The sequence below is a fragment of the Notolepis coatsorum genome (genome assembly GCF_963971535.1).
Source record: "Notolepis coatsorum genome assembly, chromosome: 1".
Taxonomy (NCBI): Eukaryota; Metazoa; Chordata; class Actinopteri; order Aulopiformes; family Paralepididae; genus Notolepis; species Notolepis coatsorum.
Genome location: NC_140165.1, coordinates 323,145,399 through 323,168,645, shown reverse-complemented (window position 1 = coordinate 323,168,645; position 23,247 = coordinate 323,145,399). Strand labels below are relative to the sequence as shown.

Below are 23,247 nucleotides of genomic sequence, written 5' to 3'. Positions count from 1 at the left end.
GAGTCAGAGCTGGATTATAATGCTAGCCCTGATGTGAGATCAGGATCGAGTCAGAGTCTGTCAAAACATTTGTCTTTCCTTCTACATAATCTATTCATGAATTTGTGACTGAAGTGAGAGAAGACATAAACAGCACAATACCTATCGTCACCACATTACAGTGAGGCAGGGCTGTACGCCGATATGCTACCGCTCTGCGACATCATCAGAGATCATGGTATACATTTCCACAGCTATGCGGATGATACACAATAAATTGTACATATCCGCTGAACCAAATGATGCGACAGCAGTGGAGGTTATAACACGTGAGGCAGTACTTCACTCATAATATACAGTCAGAAAGAAGAAAAAGAAGAAGAAGAAAGAAAAAAATATTATTAATTTACATATATATATATTTTTTTAATTATTATTATTATTATTATTTTTATTAGAAATGTTTTCCTCTGTAAAAAAATGCCAGTGAATTTTTTTTTCTTTAAAACTGGCCAAGTGACAGCTCTGAGCTCTCTGATCTGGCCTGATCATAACTGCAGTAATGGCCAGCTGTCAATCACTCAGTGCAAAATAACTGCACTGGGTTGGGCTTAAGAATGTAATTATCCAATCAAAATAGGGTAGGGTAGGCGGGCTAGTGAGACTTTGCGCACGAGACTGATTGGCGTTCACGCCGTGCCACACAAACTTAAGATCCAATCAGAGACACACAGCGGCGTGATTTTTTTCCGTAGCCTCTTCGCAAACATAGGCTATGGAAAAAAATCACGCGGCTCGTTCTGTCCAGGAGGCGTCTATTTGTTTCCTAACGCATTTATACTTCCGCATTCGCGTTTTGCGCTCTTGATTGGCCACTGATGTTTCTGGTCGCACCAATCGTGTGACGGCAAGTTCTTTCGCCGGTTAAGCTTAGGCACTCTTTCGAAGTTGGTTAAGGTTAGAGTTTGTCTTAGAGCAGGGCGATAGAACACCAGCCATGATTCCAAACTCTAACCTTAACCAACTTCGAAAGAGTGCCTAAGCTTAACCAGTGAAAAACTAGGCGTTAGGTAGTTTGCTGCTGGTCGAGGCGGAAATGGGCACGTCACGCGAAACGGCAGTGGCCAATCAGATCGCACCAGAAACGGCAGTGGCCAATCAGATTAGCAAAATGTGAACGTGGAAGTATAAATGCGTTAGGAAACGAATAGACGCGTCCAGGAGCCTGGAGAGAGGCTGAAAACCCGCAGTTCTTGCCCGACGGTTGGGAGCTGAATCCCGATCCGATTTTGAGGATGAAGACCCCCAAAACATGGAGGTCCCTAAAAATTAAAAAAAGTCAGAAAAACTTTTTTAATAGTTTTTTTATATATATATATTTTTTTTCATAAAAATATTTTTTTGGATGAAAAGTTTGTTTTTCAGTCCGATTTCGGGGAAAGTAGTCGGTTCGGCCCGGGGAGGTCGAAGTGTGGTTCGTTGACTTTGTGGTCAACATGAGAAAGTGCGAATGGGTAGGTGGTGTGGGTGGTGATGGCAGTGGAGCAGGAGGGGTGGTGGTGATGTGCAAATGAGGAGCCTGACACCTGGGAGTAATGGGGGTGTTGCAGCCTTGGGGATGTTTTAAAAATATAATTTCATAAATAATATAATATAATAATTTGTGCTTCACCAAAAAATTTGGTCAGCAGCCGCCACTGTGCGACAGCCATAAACTCCATTACCAACTGCCTGTCAGCAATAAACAAATGGGGCCAATAAAAGTCCTACTTGTTGGCCCCAAATCAAAAAGAGAGATGCTAACAAATAATCTAGGAAGTTTAAGCACTTGGATTAAACCGGAGGTGAAAAATCTCTGTGTCATCCTGGACTCAGATTTGAACTTCAACGCCCATTTAAGTGACCAAAATAGCTTTCTTTCATCTCAGAAAAATAGCGAAGGTACGACCATTCAGAAATCAAAATGATGCAGAGAAGCTAATTCATGCTTTTATATCTAGCCGACTAGACTACTGCAATGCACTATTCACTGGTCTCCCCAAGAAAACTACTGAAAGACTCCAGCTCATTCAAAACTCTGCAGGTAGACTACTAACTAATACCAAAAGGAGGGAACACATTAGTCCTGTCTTAGCTACTCTGCACTGGCTTCCTGTAACTTTTAGAATTTATTTTAAGGTGCTTCTCCTCACATACAAAGCTCTAAATAGACAGGGACCTAGCTACATGGCTGACTCTCTAATAAACTACACACCCGCCAGAACACTGCGATCATCAGATGCAGGTCTATTAGAGGTCACCAGAAAGAGTCATAAGAAGATCGGTGATGCAGCCTGTTGTATACTCATCTGGTTATTCATACAACATATAATGAGGAGACATGAGACAAGGGTAATTTCCAGTTGACATCTCTTTAGTGGTAAACTCAACACAGGTGATTACAATGACGCCCGTACTAAATAGCAGGGGGCGTGACGGTATCCGATAAGGGACAAACTTAGAATGTCAATACACAACACAGCCTTTGTAAACTATGCCCCAAAACTGTGGAACACATTACCCAACAATATTAGGGAACCCAATACGTTAGACATTTTTAAAAGGCTCTCTTTGCCAGAGCATTTGACTGACTTTACACTATTATACTGCACTATTTCTCTGTGATTGACATTGCACTATTTCTCTATGTTTTATTCCCCATGTTTTATTCCCTTTTATGTTTTTATTCCCACCCCCCAACCCCCACCACCACCAGCAATGACAGGCACACCACCCCACCCCCGCTGATCATCACTAACGACCAGGTCCGAAGGCAGCTCTCCAAAATCAGCATGAACAAAGCCAGAGGACCTGACGACACCAACCCCTGGGTGCTCAAGGTGTGCGCTGGACAGCTGGCGGCACCATTCCAGCACATTTTCAACCTCTCCCTGAGGCTGGAGAGGGTGCCCCAGCTATGGAAAACCTCCTGCATTGTCCCGGTGCCCAAAAAGGGGCGCCCAAGTGCCCTCAATGACTACAAGCCGGTCGCTCTGACGTCACACGTCATGAAGACCTTTGAACGGCTGGTCCTGCAACACCTCAAGCCCCTGGTGAGTGACTCCCTGGACCCCCTGCAGTTTGCTTACCAGGCAAACATTGGTGTGGAGGACGCCCTCACCTACATGCTCCACAGAGCTACACACACCTGGAGAGACCATCACCTACATGCTCCACAGAGCTACACACACCTGGAGAGACCATCACCTACATGCTCCACAGGGCCTACACACACCTGGAGAGACCATCACCTACATGCTCCACAGGGCCTACACACACCTGGAGAGACCATCACCTACATGCTCCACAGAGTCTACACACACCTGGAGAGACCATCACCTACATGCTCCAGAGGGCCTATACACACCTGGAGAGACCATCACCTACATGCTCCACAGGGCCTACACACACCTGGAGAGACCATCACCTACATGCTCCACAGGGCCTACACACACCTGGAGAGACCATCACCTACATGCTCCACAGGGCCTATACACACCTGGAGAGACCATCACCTACATGCTCCACAGGGCCTATACACACCTGGAGAGACCATCACCTACATGCTCCACAGAGCCTATACACACCTGGAGGCCACGCAGCTCAGTGAGGGTCATGTTCTTCGACTTCTCCAGCGCATGTAACACCATCCGGCCACTGCGGCTAGAGGAGAAGCTCACTGGGATGCACCTGGACCGGGGAATGGTGGCCTGGATCACAGACTACCTCACCAGCAGACCTCAGTACGTGAGACTTCAGGGCAGCCAATCAGAGGTGCTGGTGAGCAACACCGGCGCTCCCCAGGGTACCGTGCTGTCACCATTTTTGTTTACCCTCTACACCTCCGACTTCTGCTACAACACAAGGACGTGCCACCTGCAGAAGTTCTCTGATGACTCCTTCATCGTCAGCTACATTGTAGATGACGATGAGGCTGAATACAGGGCTCTGGTGGAGAGCTTCGTAGGATGGTCGGACAGTAACCAGCTCCAACTCAACGTCAGCAAGACAAAGGAGCTGGTGGTGGAATATCAAAGAGGTAGGAAGGGTCCCCCTTCTCCCATTATCCTTGGAGGGGAGGAGGTAGAGATGGTGGAGTCCTACAAGTTTCTTGGAGTTCACATGAACACAAATCTGGACTGGTCGGACAACACTGAGGCCCTCTACAGGAAGGGACAGAGCAGGCTGTTCTTCCTGAGGAGGCTCAGGTCGTTCGACGTGTGTAGCCGACTGCTGCTATTGTTCTACCAGTCGGTTGTAGCCAGCGTCCTCTTTTTTGCTGTGGTGTGCTGTGGGGGCAACATCAACTCGAGGGTCTCCAGCAAGCTGAACAAGCTGGTGAAGAAGGCTAGCTCAGTAGTGGGTGGTGAGCTGGATAATCTAGAGGTGGTGGCTGAGAGGAGGATGAGGAAAAAGCTAGAAGCCATCCTGGAGAACCCCTCTCACCCCCTCTACGAGGAGCTGGCCAGAATGAAGAGCACGTTCAGCCTAAGACTCATCCCCCCCCCGACACACCACTAACCGCCTGGGCCGGTCCTTTATACGGGCAGCCATCAGGCTCTACAATAAAGGGCTCGGGCGGCCGGAGCGGACGGTTCTGCTGCCAGAGTTATCACTGTCTCAACTCGGGACATGAGAACTAGAGACTCACATCAACGACTACCTTGGTTCTACCTTGATTCTTTGCACTAGAGACTTCATAACACTGGTCTATCTTGTGTTTATACTTTTTATATTACTATTTTATATTACTTTATTTATAACTTCTTATATTACTGTAGTGGGCACTTACATGGACACTTACATGGACTGGACATAATCCACCTACACTGTCACTTTAAGGACATGGGGCATTGTGGGTAGCTAGAGCGCCCATATGAACTCTTGGCTTGGTTTGTTGTAGGGCTGTCCCCGACTAAGAATTTGGATGGTCGACTAGGATTGGCCAACATTTTCCGTTAGTCGACTATTAGTCGACTTTATAAAAAAAAAAAAAAAAAAAAAAAAAAAATGTATCATTCCATTTGGGCTGTGGGGGGTGCTTAATGTCCGAAGGAGTCGACTGAAGGCTTCTTGTCCTCTGCAAAAGCATGCAATTGGTCCACTGATGGATACATCTTGATATTTGTCTAGTATAGTGTGTTCATTAGATGGGTGAAATCCTCTTTCAGTGCCTCTGTGCCTTTTTCGTAGGCAGTTAGCCTCTGGTATGCGTGCCATTAGCGTTAGCCACGCTTCTATGCCTCTTTTCTTTTGAAAAAAATTATATAAAAAAAAAGAAAAATTATTATATTCGACTAAGAGGTTGGCCAGTCGACTACGGCCCCTTTCGACCGATTAGTCGACTAATCGATTAACAGGGGTCAGCCCTAGTTTGTTGTGGTATCCACGCTATGCTAATAAATGACACACACTGATCTGTGGTCAAAGAAACTTCACTCTCTCTGGTCGTGATTTCCCATCTCCTACATTGGTGACCCTGACGTTCTTGGACGCTTTCAAGAACGATTGAACAATGGAAGCAGCAGTCGCGCTGAAGTTTATGGAAGCAGCAGTCACGCTGAAATTGCCAGAGTTCTGGGAAACGCAAGCTACTGCATGGTTTGTGCAATAAAGAAAATAACGGAGGATGATACCAAGTACTATCACGTTGTCGCTGTGCTGGGAACTAACACGGCAGCCAGAGTGGTGAGTCTACTCACAAACCCTCCGGCGCACGACAAATATGGCATGCTGAAGGCACACTTGTTGAATTGTTTTGAACTATCTGAGGTGGAACGAGCTAACCGGCTGTTTTCATTGCAAGGTCTGGGCGACAGTAAACTGTCCGAGCTTATGGATAGGATGCTGGCGTTGATGGGAGAACATGAGCCCAACCACTTTCTCTTCAGACAGCTGTTCTTACGCCAGTTACCGGCTCAGGTAAGGGCTGCCTTGGTCAACACAACAATAAATGACTGCCGTATGTTAGCCGCGGAGGCGGATAAGTTCTTTTTGGCCAGCCAACAACAACACTGTGCGGCCGTGTTCTACCATGACCAACCCTCTTCCTCTCACCAGTACCGGATCTCCTCTCTGGTAAACAGGAATACCCTGAAGACTCTGGCAGGAGCACTCATTCAAGGGTACCTCATGGCACCTCATGGTACCAAAGCACCTCAAAGGCGCTAAAAACTAAATTACAAACATCTCAAAACAAACTGGTCAGACTACTGCTTGACCTTACTCCTAGAACCCACCTCACCCCTGCCCACTTTGACAACCTAGGATGGCTTAGAGTAGACGACAGATTACAGCAACTTGCAATGGGCCTGGTCTACAAGATACACTACACGACCAAGGTACCCGATGATGTCGAAATACTTCCCAAAGGTCAGTGAATACCACAATCACAACACCAGAGGGAGCTCCACAAATCATGTTAAACCCAGATTCGGCTCAAACAAGGGACTAAACACGTTTCGCAATTATGCCACATCAATGTGGAACGCCCTACCCAAAGCTGTAAAGGAATGTGAATCACTACCCACTTTCAAAAACACTCTCAGGGTTAGGGTTAAATGTCCTAACCCAACCCCCTCCAATGTACAGTAATTTACCTAGTATGGTTTTGTCAATATTCCAATGTACAGTTTTGCTTGTTTGTACAGTGTTTCCCCCCCCCCCAACCCCCTCCAATGTAAATTACCTAGTATGGTTGTCAATATCCCAATGTACAGTTTTGCTTGTACAGTTGTACAGTGTTTCCCCCCCAACCCCTCCCTACCCAACCCCCCCCCACACAACCCCACCCAACCTCCTCCAATGTACAGTTTTTACGTCAAATGTATATACTCCCTTTTCTGGACTCTTTTTGTATCACAAACAGTACTGTATTTGCAAACCTGGTATGTCATAAATGTATAGATGTAGCAGTGCTGTCTATCTGTATGTCATGTTTGTCATATATGTCCTGATGAATTGAAAATGGGGGACCCTGATGTAAACAAGATGAAAGTCTTTCTCTGGTCTGCATCCCCTTAACAATTGTGTGTATTGAGCCGTACTGTATTGTACCCATTCTGCAATCTGTTAATAAAGTTTTCAATCAATCAATCAATTCAAAACCATGGGGATTATACCGTTGCTGCTGTGGTGGCAGCCCCTCGCCAGCGAGGGAGAGACACTGGCTGGTGTTTCTTTCACACAAAGTATGGAGCCACGGCTAACCAACGCCGTCCCCCATGTACTGTGGAGTCTGTGGTTATTGACCTCTCTAGTCAAAGCATCAAGCGTCTAGCTAGTGTGTGGTGTAGTGTAGTGTAGTGTGTAGTGTAGTGGGTTAGGGTTAGGGTTAGTGTGTGGTGTAGTGTAGTGGAGGCCTTCTTACCATGGAGTCCCTGGTGGGGGAGCTGGACCGTGCATTGTTGCTCGCCTCCCATGTCGAGGAGCTCAACCTTCTACTGCTGCTACTGCCGAAGGCCTCCTGGGTGGAGCTCCGTGAGATGGCCTCCTGGGTGGAGCTCCGTGAGAGGGCCTCCTGGGCGGAGCTCCGTGAGAGGGCCCCCTGGGTGGAGCTCCGTGAGAGGGCCCCCTGAGTGGAGCTGGGCGACAGGTAGCTGGACCGTGAGCCACTGGTGTATGAGTCGGCCACATCGTTGACCCGGCTGCGGTAGCTCCGCAGGGCACTGCTGGAGGAGGAGGAGGAAGAGGAGGGATCACTGAGGCCCAGAGAGGACAGGTCCCTGCTCAGGTCACTCTGGGACACTGACTTGCGTCTGAGGGAGATACTCGAGGCCACAGTTGAAGAGGAGAGGTAGCTGGGCTGGGCTGAGGAAGAGGGGGAGTAGGAGCTGTAGCCGGAGTAGCCCGACCCCCCGCTCAGCGCCGACCCTCCGTAGCTCTTGATGGGGGTGCGGCTCAAGCTCTCGCTGCGCCGGCTGATGCTGCTGCTGCTGCCGAGCAGGTCCGCGCGGGGGATGGTGCGGCCGCGGTCGGGCTCCGAGGAGCTGCTGTAGTTGCGGGTCCGGGCGGTGGAGCTGCTCAGGTAGCTGGAGGAAGAGTATCCAGAGGAGGAGATGGGGGACTTGTAGGAGGGCCGCTCGCTGTAGGAGCTCAGGCCGGGCGTCAGGGAGGAGCTGTAGGAGCTGTACTGGCTGGTGTAGGAGGAGCCAGCGTAGCGCTTGGCTGTGGAGGAGACACGGGACATTCTGTTGCTGGGTGGTCAGCCACCGGAGTCCGAGGGTCTCTGGAAGACTGCATCGACTGCAGGGGAGGAGATAGAGACTCAGTTTAACACCAACAATGTAATCAATAGTTTCATTACAACAACAACAACAATGTAGTCAGTTGTTTGGTCATACAGTTTGGACATGCTTTAGCTTTTATTCTAATGAAAAGTGAGCAGAATGGTGATCTTAAAAAAAAGAAGAAAGAAAAGAGGTTTCTTTTCTCTGACGGCTTTTGATCTGATGACCTTATTTGATCATGGATAGAGATATTAGGGTGATCCTGTTGCCAAACTGTAGTCTTTGCTGGATAACCTCACTAAACAGCAAACCGATAGAGTAGATGTGGATACTTCCAAACCGAGTGATGCTCAGTGTGCAGTTCAGTTGAGTTGAGGGCCGTGCTATTTACAGGCTTAAAGGCTGAATATTGCATGGCTGATTAGCCACGCCTGAGGTTGTCCTGATTCTCCAGCCACTTCGAAGCCTACCAGACACAAGCTACATGACGAGCCCCCACTCCACGTGACCCTGAGCAGCATATTACACAATATCACTGTGTCGTGAGTATTCAATCTTCACAGCGCTGGATCCATGTTCAATCAGCTAGAGCTGTAGTTACTGCTGCTGACACACTATCAAGATGCCTGCCTGGCTGAGGGAGCAGAGCATCTTATAGAGGCTTCACATCCAGACCTCACGACTCAGCAGCCTCAGAGAGATGTGTGTAGTGGTTAAGACCTCACGACTCAGACAGCCTCAGAGAGATGTGTGTAGTGGTTAAGACCTCACGACTGAGCAGCCTCAGAGATGTGTGTAGTGGTTAAGACCTCACGACTCAGCAGCCTCAGAGAGATGTGTGTAGTGGTTAAGACCTCACGACTCAGCAGCCTCAGAGAGATGTGTGTAGTGGTTAAGACCTCACGACTCAGCAGCCTCAGAGAGATGTGTGTAGTGGTTAAGACCTCACGACTCAGACAGCCTCAGAGAGATGTGTGTAGTGGTTAAGACCTCACGACTCAGCAGCCTCAGAGAGATGTGTGTAGTGGTTAAGACCTCACGACTCAGACAGCCTCAGAGAGATGTGTGTAGTGGTTAAGACCTAACGACTGAGCAGCCTCAGAGATGTGTGTAGTGGTTAAGACCTCACGACTGAGCAGCCTCAGAGAGATGTGTGTAGTGGTTAAGACCTCACGACTCAGACAGCCTCAGAGAGATGTGTGTAGTGGTTAAGACCTCACGACTCAGCAGCCTCAGAGAGATGTGTGTAGTGGTTAAGACCTCACGACTGAGCAGCCTCAGAGAGATGTGTGTAGTGGTTAAGACCTCACGACTGAGCAGCCTCAGAGATGTGTGTAGTGGTTAAGACCTCACGACTCAGCAGCCTCAGAGAGATGTGTGTAGTGGTTAAGACCTCACGACTCAGCAGCCTCAGAGAGATGTGTGTAGTGGTTAAGACCTCACGACTCAGACAGCCTCAGAGAGATGTGTGTAGTGGTTAAGACCTCACGACTCAGCAGCCTCAGAGAGATGTGTGTAGTGGTTAAGACCTCACGACTCAGACAGCCTCAGAGAGATGTGTGTAGTGGTTAAGACCTAACGACTGAGCAGCCTCAGAGATGTGTGTAGTGGTTAAGACCTCACGACTGAGCAGCCTCAGAGAGATGTGTGTAGTGGTTAAGACCTCACGACTCAGACAGCCTCAGAGAGATGTGTGTAGTGGTTAAGACCTCACGACTCAGCAGCCTCAGAGAGATGTGTGTAGTGGTTAAGACCTCACGACTGAGCAGCCTCAGAGAGATGTGTGTAGTGGTTAAGACCTCACGACTGAGCAGCCTCAGAGATGTGTGTAGTGGTTAAGACCTCACGACTGAGCAGCCTCAGAGAGATGTGTGTAGTGGTTAAGACCTCACGACTCAGCAGCCTCAGAGAGATGTGTGTAGTGGTTAAGACCTCACAACTGAGCAGCCTCAGAGATGTGTGTAGTGGTTAAGACCTCACGACTGAGCAGCCTCAGAGAGATGTGTGTAGTGGTTAAGACCTCACGACTGAGCAGCCTCAGAGAGATGTGTGTAGTGGTTAAGACCTCACGACTGAGCAGCCTCAGAGAGATGTGTGTAGTGGTTAAGACCTCACGACTGAGCAGCCTCAGAGAGATGTGTGTAGTTTATTGTTTATTATTAAAAGGATCCCCATTAGCTGGATGCCTTGACGTAGAGGGTAGGTAGCAGAAGGCAGCAGCAGGGGGACCCTGATGGAAACAAGACAAACGTCTTTCTCAGGTCTGCATCCCCTTAACAATTGTATGTATTGAGCCGTACTGTATTGTACCCATTCTGCAATCTGTTAAATAAAGTTTTCATTCATTCATTCATTCATGTTAGAGGGCAGGTAGCAGAAGGCAGCATGTTAGGGGGCAGGTAGCAGAAGGCAGCAGCATGTTAGAGGGCAGGTAGCAGAAGGCAGCATGTTAGAGGGCAGGTAGCAGAAGGCAGCAGCATGTTAGAGGGCAGGTAGCAGAAGGCAGCATGTTAGAGGGCAGGTAGCAGAAGGCAGCATGTTAGAGGGCAGGTAGCAGAAGGCAGCAGCATGTTAGAGGGCAGGTAGCAGAAGGCAGCAGCATGTTAGAGGGCAGGTAGCAGAAGGCAGCATGTTAGAGGGCAGGTAGCAGAAGGCAGCAGCATGTTAGAGGGCAGGTAGCAGAAGGCAGCAGCATGTTAGAGGGCAGGTAGCAGAAGGCAGCATGTTAGAGGGCAGGTAGCAGAAGGCAGCATGTTAGAGGGCAGGTAGCAGAAGGCAGCAGCATGTTAGAGGGCAGGTAGCAGAAGGCAGCATGTTAGAGGGCAGGTAGCAGAAGGCAGCATGTTAGAGGGCAGGTAGCAGAAGGCAGCATGTTAGAGGGCAGGTAGCAGAAGGCAGCATGTTAGAGGGCAGGTAGCAGAAGGCAGCATGTTAGAGGGCAGGTAGCAGAAGGCAGCATGTTAGAGGGCAGGTAGCAGAAGGCAGCATGTTAGAGGGCAGGTAGCAGAAGGCAGCATGTTAGAGGGCAGGTAGCAGAAGGCAGCATGTTAGAGGGCAGGTAGCAGAAGGCAGCATGTTAGAGGGCAGGTAGCAGAAGGCAGCATGTTAGAGGGCAGGTAGCAGAAGGCAGCATGTTAGAGGGCAGGTAGCAGAAGGCAGCATGTTAGAGGGCAGGTAGCAGAAGGCAGCATGTTAGAGGGCAGGTAGCAGAAGGCAGCAGCATGTCAGAGGGCAGGTAGCAGAAGGCAGCATGTTAGAGGGCAGGTAGCAGAAGGCAGCATGTTAGAGGGCAGGTAGCAGAAGGCAGCAGCATGTTAGAGGGCAGGTAGCAGAAGGCAGCATGTTAGAGGGCAGGTAGCAGAAGGCAGCATGTTAGAGGGCAGGTAGCAGAAGGCAGCAGCATGTTAGAGGGCAGGTAGCAGAAGGCAGCATGTTAGAGGGCAGGTAGCAGAAGGCAGCAGCATGTCAGAGGGCAGGTAGCAGAAGGCAGCATGTTAGAGGGCAGGTAGCAGAAGGCAGCAGCATGTTAGAGGGCAGGTAGCAGAAGGCAGCATGTTAGAGGGCAGGTAGCAGAAGGCAGCATGTTAGAGGGCAGGTAGCAGAAGGCAGCAGCATGTTAGAGGGCAGGTAGCAGAAGGCAGCAGCATGTTAGAGGGCAGGTAGCAGAAGGCAGCAGCATGTTAGAGGGCAGGTAGCAGAAGGCAGCATGTTAGAGGGCAGGTAGCAGAAGGCAGCATGTTAGAGGGCAGGTAGCAGAAGGCAGCAGCATGTTAGAGGGCAGGTAGCAGAAGGCAGCAGCATGTTAGAGGGCAGGTAGCAGAAGGCAGCATGTTAGAGGGCAGGTAGCAGAAGGCTGCATGTTAGAGGGCAGGTAGCAGAAGGCAGCATGTTAGAGGGCAGGTAGCAGAAGGCAGCATGTTAGAGGGCAGGTAGCAGAAGGCAGCATGTTAGAGGGCAGGTAGCAGAAGGCTGCATGTTAGAGGGCAGGTAGCAGAAGGCAGCATGTTAGAGGGCAGGTAGCAGAAGGCAGCAGCATGTTAGAGGGCAGGTAGCAGAAGGCAGCATGTTAGAGGGCAGGTAGCAGAAGGCAGCATGTTAGAGGGCAGGTAGCAGAAGGCCAGGCAGCATGTTAGAGGGCAGGTAGCAGAAGGCAGCATGTTAGAGGGCAGGTAGCAGAAGGCCAGGCAGCATGTTAGAGGGCAGGTAGCAGAAGGCAGCAGCATGTTAGAGGGCAGGTAGCAGAAGGCAGCAGCATGTTAGAGGGCAGGTAGCAGAAGGCAGCAGCATGTTAGAGGGCAGGTAGCAGAAGGCGGCATGTTAGAGGGCAGGTAGCAGAAGGCCAGGCAGCATGTTAGAGGGCAGGTAGCAGAAGGCAGCAGCATGTTAGAGGGCAGGTAGCAGAAGGCAGCAGCATGTTAGAGGGCAGGTAGCAGAAGGCAGCAGCATGTTAGAGGGCAGGTAGCAGAAGGCGGCATGTTAGAGGGCAGGTAGCAGAAGGCAGCATGTTAGAGGGCAGGTAGCAGAAGGCTGCATGTTAGAGGGCAGGTAGCAGAAGGCAGCATGTTAGAGGGCAGGTAGCAGAAGGCTGCATGTTAGAGGGCAGGTAGCAGAAGGCCAGGCAGCATGTTAGAGGGCAGGTAGCAGAAGGCAGCATGTTAGAGGGCAGGTAGCAGAAGGCAGCATGTTAGAGGGCAGGTAGCAGAAGGCCAGGCAGCATGTTAGAGGGCAGGTAGCAGAAGGCAGCATGTTAGAGGGCAGGTAGCAGAAGGCAGCATGTTAGAGGGCAGGTAGCAGAAGGCAGCAGCATGTTAGAGGGCAGGTAGCAGAAGGCAGCAGCATGTTAGAGGGCAGGTAGCAGAAGGCAGCATGTTAGAGGGCAGGTAGCAGAAGGCAGCATGTTAGAGGGCAGGTAGCAGAAGGCAGCATGTTAGAGGGCAGGTAGCAGAAGGCCAGGCTGCATGTTAGAGGGCAGGTAGCAGAAGGCAGCATGTTAGAGGGCAGGTAGCAGAAGGCCAGGCAGCATGTTAGAGGGCAGGTAGCAGAAGGCAGCATGTTAGAGGGCAGGTAGCAGTGTGTTCCTGAGGCAGAGACGGGCTCTTGTTCACAAGGCAATGCAGCATCTGAATAAATAAAAGTATCTGGTGTTGTTGATCCGTGTTGGGTTCAGTGGGGGAGGCTCCTATTTCTTTAATCTCTTTCTCTCTCTCTCTGTTCCCTACCCTCCCTCCCTCCCTCTCTCTCTCTCTGTCTGTCTGTGTTCCCTACCTACCCTCTCATTCTCTCTCTGTACCACATCTCTTCTTCCTCCCTACCCTGCTCTCCATAAAGTCTCTCTCTCTATCCCTCTCTGCATCTCCCTCTCTCTCTCTCTCTCTCTCTCTCTCTCTCTCTCTCTCTCTCTCTCTCTCTCTCTCTCTCTAGGTTTATCAATAATTCAAGGTATGGATCTGGAGCAGGCAGTGTGCTGGAGATAGGCCAAAACACACAGCTCAGAGTGAAGCTGCCAGGGCAGTGGAGTTGGCTAAGCTAAGCTAGCTGCTGGGGCAGTGGAGTTGGCTAAGATAAGCTAACAACATAAAAGAAAACCTTACCTTACCCTTTAGCTAGGCAAGGTTACTATATTTATGGTCATTGTTTCCCTCTGTATTCTTGTAGTCATGGTCTCCCCATTTTGTCACAATTTTGGTTCTAATGCACCGAATACACTAAAACCATTTTCTTGTTTTTTTTAATAGCCTACTGAATTATTATTCTAAACATAAACTATCCTACTTGTGGATACGTTTGACATCTTCTCTAGTGGTGAGGGTTATTGTTTGGCTTATATATCCTGCTGCATGGTTTCAGAAGACATAACTCTGAACCTCAGACAACCAGCCTAGTGACACAACGTGCACCTGGTTCTGCCAGCAGCTACACATCTACTATATGCACAGGGTTAGGGTTAGGGTTAGGGTTAGCAGCAGCTACACATCTACTATATGCACAGCCCTCCAACCTAACAAGGCCACTGGCCATGACAACATCCCCTCCAAATTCCTCAGAGACTCAGCAGCCGCCATCACCCCAATCATCACACACATAATAAACCTCTCCAGAAAACAGGTACATGTCCGCAAAGACTTCAAAATTGTGAGAGTAACACCCCTGCACAAAAAATGCAGCAAATTAGACCCAGGCAACAACCGCCCTGTTTCTATTCTTACCTCCATCTCGAAAGTTATGGAAAAAATAGTCTACGAACAGGTCGAAAAGTACCTTGCGGAAAAAAAAGAAGCTACGAATTCTACGAATTCCAATCTGGCTTCAGAACATCCCGTTCCACTGACACATGCCTTCTCTATTTAAACGACCAGATCAAACAAGAGGTGGACGCGGGCAAATACTGCGGCATGGTCATGCTGGACCTACAAAAGGCCTTCGACACTGTCAATCACACCATTCTGATTGACAAGCTAAAAGCAATTGGTTTTGATAGTTCATCAGTGAGCTGGATGCAATCCTACCTGGAGGGGAGAGAACAAATGGTGGAGCATCAAATGACATGTCATCAGCTTGTGACTGCAACTTGTTCCTGTTCGCAGATGACTCAGCCCTGCTGGTCTCTGACGGGGACAGGTTGAAAAGTTACAGGTTGAAAAAACCCTCAGCTCTGAACTCGGCAGAATCTGCACCTGGCTCACTGATAACAAACTATCATTACACCTGGGTAAAACAGAGTCCATTCTCTTTGGATCAAATAGCAAACTCAGCAAGGCCAACGGCTTCTCTGTTACAGTGGGTGACATTATTGTCACAAGGAAAGATGAAATTACATACCTGGGTTCCATCCTAGAGGCAAATCTTTCCTGTGACAAAATGGCATCCAATGTAATCAAAAAAGTCAACCAACGAACTAGATTCTTGTACCGGATCTCCTCTCTGGTAAACAATAATACCCTGAAGACTCTGGCAGCAGCACTCATTCAAGGGTTCTACGACTATGCTTGTACCTCATGATACCAAAGCACCTCAAAGGCCCTAAAAACAAGGCTACAAACATCACAAAACAAACTGGTCAGACTACTGCTTGACCTTACTCCTAGAACCCACCTCACCCCTGCCCACTTTGACAACCTAGGATGGCTTAGAGTAGACAACAGAGTACAGCAACTTGCAATGGGCCTGGCTACAAGATACACTACACCACTAAGGGTACCCATGTACATGTCGAAATACTTCCCAAAGGTCAGTGAATTCCACGACCACAACACCAGAGGAAGCTCAACAAATCATGTTCAATCCAGATTCGGCTCAAACAAGGGACTAAACACGTTTCGCTATTATGCCACAATAATGTGGAACGCCCTACCCACGGCCGTGAAGGAATGTGAATCCCTACCCTCCTTCAAAACCGCTCAAAGAGCACCTACGGGAGGCTGCAATTAGAAACTGGCCCCTGTAAAAGTTTATGTCCAAATCCCCCCCCCCCCCCCCCCCCCCACCAATGTACAGTTTCTTCCCCTTCGGATGTATATATTTTTTATGATCTCCTTTTACTACACAGTTCTGTATATCTGTATGTCTTGTATGTCATAAATGTCCTGATGAATTGAAAATGGGGGACCCTGATGTAAACAAGACGAAAGTCTTTCTCTGGTCTGCATCCCCTTAACAATTGTGTGTATTGGGCCGTACTGTATTGTACCCATTCTGCAATCTGTTAATAAAGTTTTCAATCAATCAATCAATGAATCAATCAAAGGTTAAGTCCACCCCGTGTAGTTCCTCTCCTACTACTAATGAACATCCTGTAATATGTAATGTAATATGTTAATATGTTTACATACTGTAGATAGAGGTCTATCTAATTAAAGACCATAGCAAGAAATACATCTTAGAAACTACACTGATGTCTGGAGCAGAACAGAGTTCAGATGTATTACAGGTGAAATGCCTCTTTAATCCTGAATAAAGGTGCAGGATATCTCTCCAACACGTCAATGAGCAAACATGCCTCGTCTCTGAACCATGGTCGTCATAAATGGATCAGAGATCATCTTGAACATAACATGTCCACACCTACACCTGTTCTGTCCATGTTCTAACATACATGTCCACACCTACACCTGTGCTGTCCATGTTCTAACATACATGTCCACACCTACACCTGTTCTGTCCATGTTCTAACATACATGTCCACACCTACACCTGTGCTGTCCATGTTCTAACATACATGTCCACACCTACACCTGTTCTGTCCATGTTCTAACATACATGTCCACACCTACACCTGTGCTGTCCATGTTCTAACATACATGTCCACACCTACACCTGTTCTGTCCATGTTCTAACATACATGTCCACACCTACACCTGTGCTGTCCATGTTCCAACATACATGTCCACACCTACACTTGTTCTGTCCATGTTCTAACATACATGTCCACACCTACACCTGTTCTGTCCATGTTCTAACATACATGTCCACACCTACACCTGTTCTGTCCATGTTCTAACATACATGTTGTGGTATAATATGTCCTCATGTAAATATGTTCCCCTTACCTGTGCCCCCCCCCCTCTCTGTGGAATCACCCCCCTCCCCTGTGTCCCCAAACCTGTACCCCCTCCCCCCCATCTGATCAAATGGGACCACACACCCCCCTTGTTGAACTATAAAGGGCTCCTCCCGACCACAACCGAGGTCTTTTACCTGGGTCACTTCAGCTGACTACCTGGGGAGAGCCCCTCAGCCATTCTCTCTATGTAATCTATCTGTTTGGTTAATAAACCCTTGTTATTATCCAAGCCTCGGTTGACTGAGCACATTCTTCATCAGGATATCTACAAATATCCCACAATTGGCGTCTACGAACTTGTGACGGACTTTTTGCGTCCTCCCGGCGTGCTGTATCATTTCAACTATACAGAGAAAAGTGAGTATAATAGACTGGTCGACCAAAAATGTATGGAAAGGAATTAAAACCTTCCCGCTTTTCTCTGTGCCAGGTGAATATTACAGAATGTTGTCAAATATTGAGATCATGGCTGAGTAAGAATAATGTGCATTAATATATCTGATCTGTATTGAGAATCGTTACCAGGGCGCGCGTGCACCTGGGTCCTTATCAGGCGGTTCTGAAAGGATGGGTTATATGTGCTAGTCCCAAAAGTTTAGGCACAAAGGTTGAAGTGCTATTCCAGGTCGAGTCGGAGCCGACCAAAAGCTAAGGCACACAGTACAGGTTGTTGGATTGCTACCCCTAGTCTAGCTGATGCAGACTAAAAATATAGGCAACAAAAGAAGATACGTGAGCTTATTATGATGTGATATCCTTGAAAACGCTACTCTGTTAAAAACGTTCTGTGATTCCTTTGCAAAGAGGCGGGAAGTAGGACCGAGAAGCTGATGGAATCATAATTAGAAATTACCAGAGTAGCGTCATAATATTCATTGTTTCAACCTCAAACTAAGCTCACAATCTCTTCCATTCCTGAAAACGATGTATTTTGGATTAAATTAACCAATTGATCAATACAGATAGCGGGAAGATGATCACGCGATGTCCTAGTTAGTACATGATTACGCGATGTCCCGGGAGTACGTAAATGTACATTAAACGGGACATCAGTCGCGGAAAGTACATTAAACAGGACGTTAGTCGCGGGTTAAGAGGCCGAGAGTATGATTAAAAGGTATATATAATCTAATATATCGCTGGTAAATTTCGAAGTCAGGTTCGGTCGTTATGATTTTAATAACGATGTGTAGTTATATATCAAGGGTATAAATGCCTTGTCGCAACAGATGTTGGCCGACTAAACGTACAGCGATCCAATACAGTCAGATATACACACACGTTAACTTATATGTATTAATGTTTGTTTGTCTGTTTAAGTCTCGTTTGTATGTGCACAAGTATTATAGGACCCGTCGCGTTGCTTTATTGAGTCAAGAACCGGCTGCGGATAGCGCGACGAGCATTGAGAGACGAGTTACCGTTATACAAAGAATAACATTGAGGTGCAGTTCACGCGACAAACTAAAGTAGTAATTTCCGCGGCCCACGGGAACGACCATTTGGGGAAGTATAGTTTATCGTTTCAGTTTGTTTACGTTTTCACATATGCACAGGCGCGTTCATTCGGTAACAAAACGCTGGTATAGGAATTCCAGGCTATTGAGAGCTCGTGGGAAAAATACTGTATGAATTGCAAAGCGTTATTTCCGAGGCGAATGAGAACACACGAACGTCGCATGGAGCAATGACGTGACGCTATGCGCGCCGTTAAGTTATGATTTTATATTAAACTATCCATAGGCAAACGTAAAGTTTAATATGCCCAAGGCCGAAGATATATGAAATCCACGTGTAGTATATGTTTTATTTGTATATGTATGTGCGCGCTGCTATTGGAAAGTGTTGAGTTGCGGTGGCGAGATGCAGAAGAGTGTTTCCAGGATTGCATTATCCCAGACCACCGGAGAAACGAACCGAACATTGCATTAACGACACGTAACGTGCTACAGCCTCAGGAACCAACGTCAACACAAACAGCTTTCCCCGGTGAGTATGAAAATCATAAATATAGATGCTTTGATTGATTGATTGAAAACTTTATTAACAGATTGCAGAATGGGTACAATACAGCACAGCTCAACACACAATTGTTAAGGGGATGCAGACCAGAGAGAGACTTTAGTCTTGTTTACATCAGGGTCCCCCATTTTCAATACCAGATTTGTTTACATCAGGGTCCCCCATTTTCAATTTATCAGGACATATTATGACATACATGACATACAGATAGTCAGTACTGCTACATCTGTACATTTATGACATACCAGATTTGCAAATTCAGTACTGTTTGTGATACAAAAGGAGCCAAGAAAAGGGAGTCATTTGACGTAGAAACTGTACATATACACAACTATCATCTCAGTTACAGCAAAGTACAAACTTGGGCACAAACAACATAGATCATGTTTAAAAGTAAGATGTTTAGGTTACATTCACTTGAGTTAATGTGTTTATCTAAAGAACCAATGAAAGATAACTAGCCCTTTCCATTGTAAGACATTTTAAACATGATTCAAAATGTGTGGTTCCACATTCATATGATGCTTGTGTACATATGCGATATGATTGATAAATGATAACACTATCATTACATCCTAGAACGGGATGGATGAGAACTAGCTAATGTTTGTTGAGCACACAGACAGTCAAAGAGGATACACCCAGAATAAAAGAAAAGAGTGGGAAATTAACATGTGTTTGTATTTACAGACAACCAAGAGATCTGGCTCTGGGTCAAGATGCAGAATGGGTGTAAACACATTGTATCACAAAAGCTGAAACTCCAGTGATTTGCATCTGAACACAGACAAAGCACAAAGTGAGACCAGCTACAATCATTTAAATTGAGACCCCAAAATAATCTACATTTGAACACGAAAATCAGCTGAGGACGATGTGGAGCTGAAAGACAATGCAAATGCCTAGAGAGGACTCTGACCACACCTAGAGACTCAACTTAGTATAGTATAAACACAGGTGATGATGTTGCAGTCATGAAAATCTACCTAATTCCCATACTAACAATAACTAACCAGTCGTTTTCATCATCTCTTTTCAAGAGGCACATGCATTAGAGAAGTGCCCGAGATGAAAGATTAATGATGAAAACAACTTTACTTACAATCTCCTCCTTCTATTCTCTGTTTATAACCAATAACATGCATGACTATTCTTTTAACAACTAATACATTTCCATGACTGCAAAATATCAACCACAAATTGAAGCACAATTATCTAAATGTACAAGGTATACACATACATTGATCATTTAGCTGACACTTTTATCCAAAAGCGACTCACAGGTTCTGTATGACAGGACATCAAAAAGAGCACAACTCTATCAGCTGAGTAACAATGGTCATCAAAGTGTTGAGTGCTACAGTGTAGGTTAGTTTATTAGGACAAATGCATGACAGTAAGGTTAGTTAGGGTTAGATGACAAAACGAATGATTGTTTTTCATGCAAAATTAACTGGCTGTCTAGATTTTATGTTTTTTCCCCCCTATGCCATGATGAGCCACACTGAGATGTGAAGAACGCCAGAGAAGTCATGGCGAGGTAAGTATCCTGAGGCACACCCAACGCATCCTGAGGTAAGATCAACTTCAATTTAACATCACAGACTATTTTATCTAATTCAAGACTTTGGCCATTCATTTACAATTTTATTTAAAGCCTAATGCTGTAAGATCTAGGTAGATCTAGTTAGATACAAGATCTGATAAGATTGTAGTGAATGTGACCTTCTTGACACAAGGAATCACTGCTAATGCAATTGGCTTGCATTTCCTATTTTCAATTAAGTGATTTTATTTACAATAAATTGAATTAACCCTAAATGATTTTCCTCTGTAGCAGAAAGGCGTTGAATCATTTATGTGAGGAGTTTTCTAAGGCAGTTTTCATCATCCTCAGATCATGAATTGGTGAGAGGACAGGACGAGTGAGACGACGCGTGACCTGAACCACGAGAAACGATGCGACCAGGCAAGGAGGAACACAACCCAGGGACCTGAGCGACCCACGACAGCATACTACCACCAGGGACGCCGCCAAGGAGCTGCGGACACAACCAGGACGACGACAGCAACCGTGGGAGAGCCGCCATCCAACCCACGGCCTCCACCCCGGCACTGCAGACCACGGCAGACCAAACCCATCACCTGCAGATGGGAACCAAAGCCCCGACCATCAAGGTGGATTCCCATGACAAGATTGTCATCCGTGTGAGAGAGAGCGTCCTACTGACTAGCCACTACACCGGCGGGCCCTCGCCCTCCATCAAGTGGTACCGCAATGACGAGGAGAGGACAGCGAAACCAGCACAACACATTCAAAAACGCCCGCCCCCTCGCCCCTCTAGTACCGCGATGACGAGGAACGGGGGGGACCAACCACCACACAGCACGTTCAAGAACGCCCTGACCACCATGTCTCTAGGCCTGATAGGGGCCAAGCGTGAGCACAGTGGCAGACATGTGATGGTGGTGGAGAACAACATAGGCTGCAGGAAAAGACCACTATAGTTGACTGCTACCGGTGACCCTTGACAAGGTACACAGGGAGCGGACGGCGACCTCCTGTAGGCCCCCTCTGAATGAACGACGACCAGTGAATGTTCCCGACTGCATCGTCAAGAAGAGACATCATCAGAGACCTGTGGAACAAGATACTTCTGAACACACATTGTCCACATTGTTATGTATGTATTGGCCCTGCCACACGACAGACCGAGAACAGATGATCAACACTTCACAGCAACTGTCAGATTCACAAACAAGAACTGTTTCACAGAGTTCATATGTATCTGGAAAATTATTGACTAGGAATATGATGAAATACAATCAGTAAGATTGCATTAACCAATTTTATAATGACAATGAGAAATGATCACAGAGTCACATTGCAAAATGGTATTGTTAAACAGGGCAGAACCAGTTGGATTGTTCCAAGACACCAAGTTTGTTTTGACCATTGATAGTATGCACCACAGAACAATGCATAACGATTATCATAATCACCTTTTATATTAACCACTAGGTTAACGATTTTCAATTTTATTTTGACACATTAGCCACTAAGGTAATGTCTATTGTATGTATTTATTTAATTTTTATGTGTTACTGTTTGGCCCTGCCACACGACCGACAGAGAACACCTTGTCAACAACGACGCAACATCATTCAGATTAATACCTTCACAAGCAGGAAACTTTTCACACAATTGTATGTATCTGCAAAACGATGAACTAGGGATGTGATGAAAAGAAATCAATGAGAAAGCATTAACAATGGTTAGTAATAATGAGCTAAAATGTATTGCTGAAGGAAGAAGTGACCACATGATCACATTACATCACATTTGAATTACTTAGGTTACAAAATTGTATTGTCAGACAAGAAAGAATCAGTTGTTTTTATTCTCTCATAGAAGAGGACATGTAACGTATGGTGAACCATTGATAGTATATGCACTAGAATTACATACAGAAGCGATGCATAAGACGTTTTATCTCCTCATTTATAGAGAAGAAATGGAGAAAATTGCCTGATTCTAAGTAAAGACCAACAAAACTGAGGCAATCACAGATGAAAGTGACACTCAAACTCAGGTTAAATACAACTGGATCCTAAGTAATTTCATCAAGAATCATCATAAAATGTGCAAATATATAATTATATATATTTGTGAACAGTTTCCCATAATCAATCATGTTAGTTTTATTAACCACCAGGTTAACGGTTGTTAAAATGTTTTTGTACACATTAGCCTTATGTGTAAATCCTATTCCTAATAATTATGCACACAATTTTGTTTTTCACCCTGTGCACTCTGACCACACAGACAGTGCATGTATTTAATTGGTTTATTACGATGCCTGTATGCACAACGATCACATTAGCTCCCCTGAGTCACGACATGAACGACTGAAGGTATGCCAAGATATTTGCACAGCGATAGCTTCTAATGATTATGTTAATGGTTGTTTGATATCAGAGATGAGGACCACTCATTGATATAGGTATTTTGAGCGATTAATAAAAGAAAAGGATGACATCTATTCCCACATCTCTGATATCAAAATAACACAGACCGCAGTCCAGTCGATCATGTCATGAATCATGTATATAAATAATACTAGTTTAAATTATTAGGCCAACCAACAGAACACATTGGCCAACATTTTAATTATTTTCTATTTTTTTCATTATCTGATAACCGATGGATTACATCGGTCCCCACTTTTACCTGTTCCAAACAATCCTGGTATATTATACATTAATCTCACCCACATTATAAGAAAGAAAAGTGAGTATTGTGGTATAATATGTCCTCATGTAAATATGTTCCCCTTACCTGTGCCCCCCCCCTCTCTGTGGAATCACCCCCCTCCCCTGTGTCCCCAAACCTGTACCCCCTCCCCCCCATCTGACCTA

The 23,247-nt window shown here is 46.5% G+C and overlaps 1 protein-coding gene across 1 annotated transcript in view; it reads right to left on the bottom strand.

The window, feature by feature from the left end:
* The window catches only part of usp2a (ubiquitin specific peptidase 2a), a 164,314-nt gene that overhangs the window by 109,642 nt on the left and 31,425 nt on the right, over positions 1 to 23,247 (bottom strand). Inside the window, exon 3 of the mRNA XM_084332347.1 lies at positions 7,388 to 8,262. Coding sequence (XP_084188473.1) covers positions 7,388 to 8,206 — 819 coding nt within the window. The 5' untranslated portion in view covers positions 8,207 to 8,262. The remainder of the gene's footprint in view (positions 1 to 7,387; positions 8,263 to 23,247) is intronic.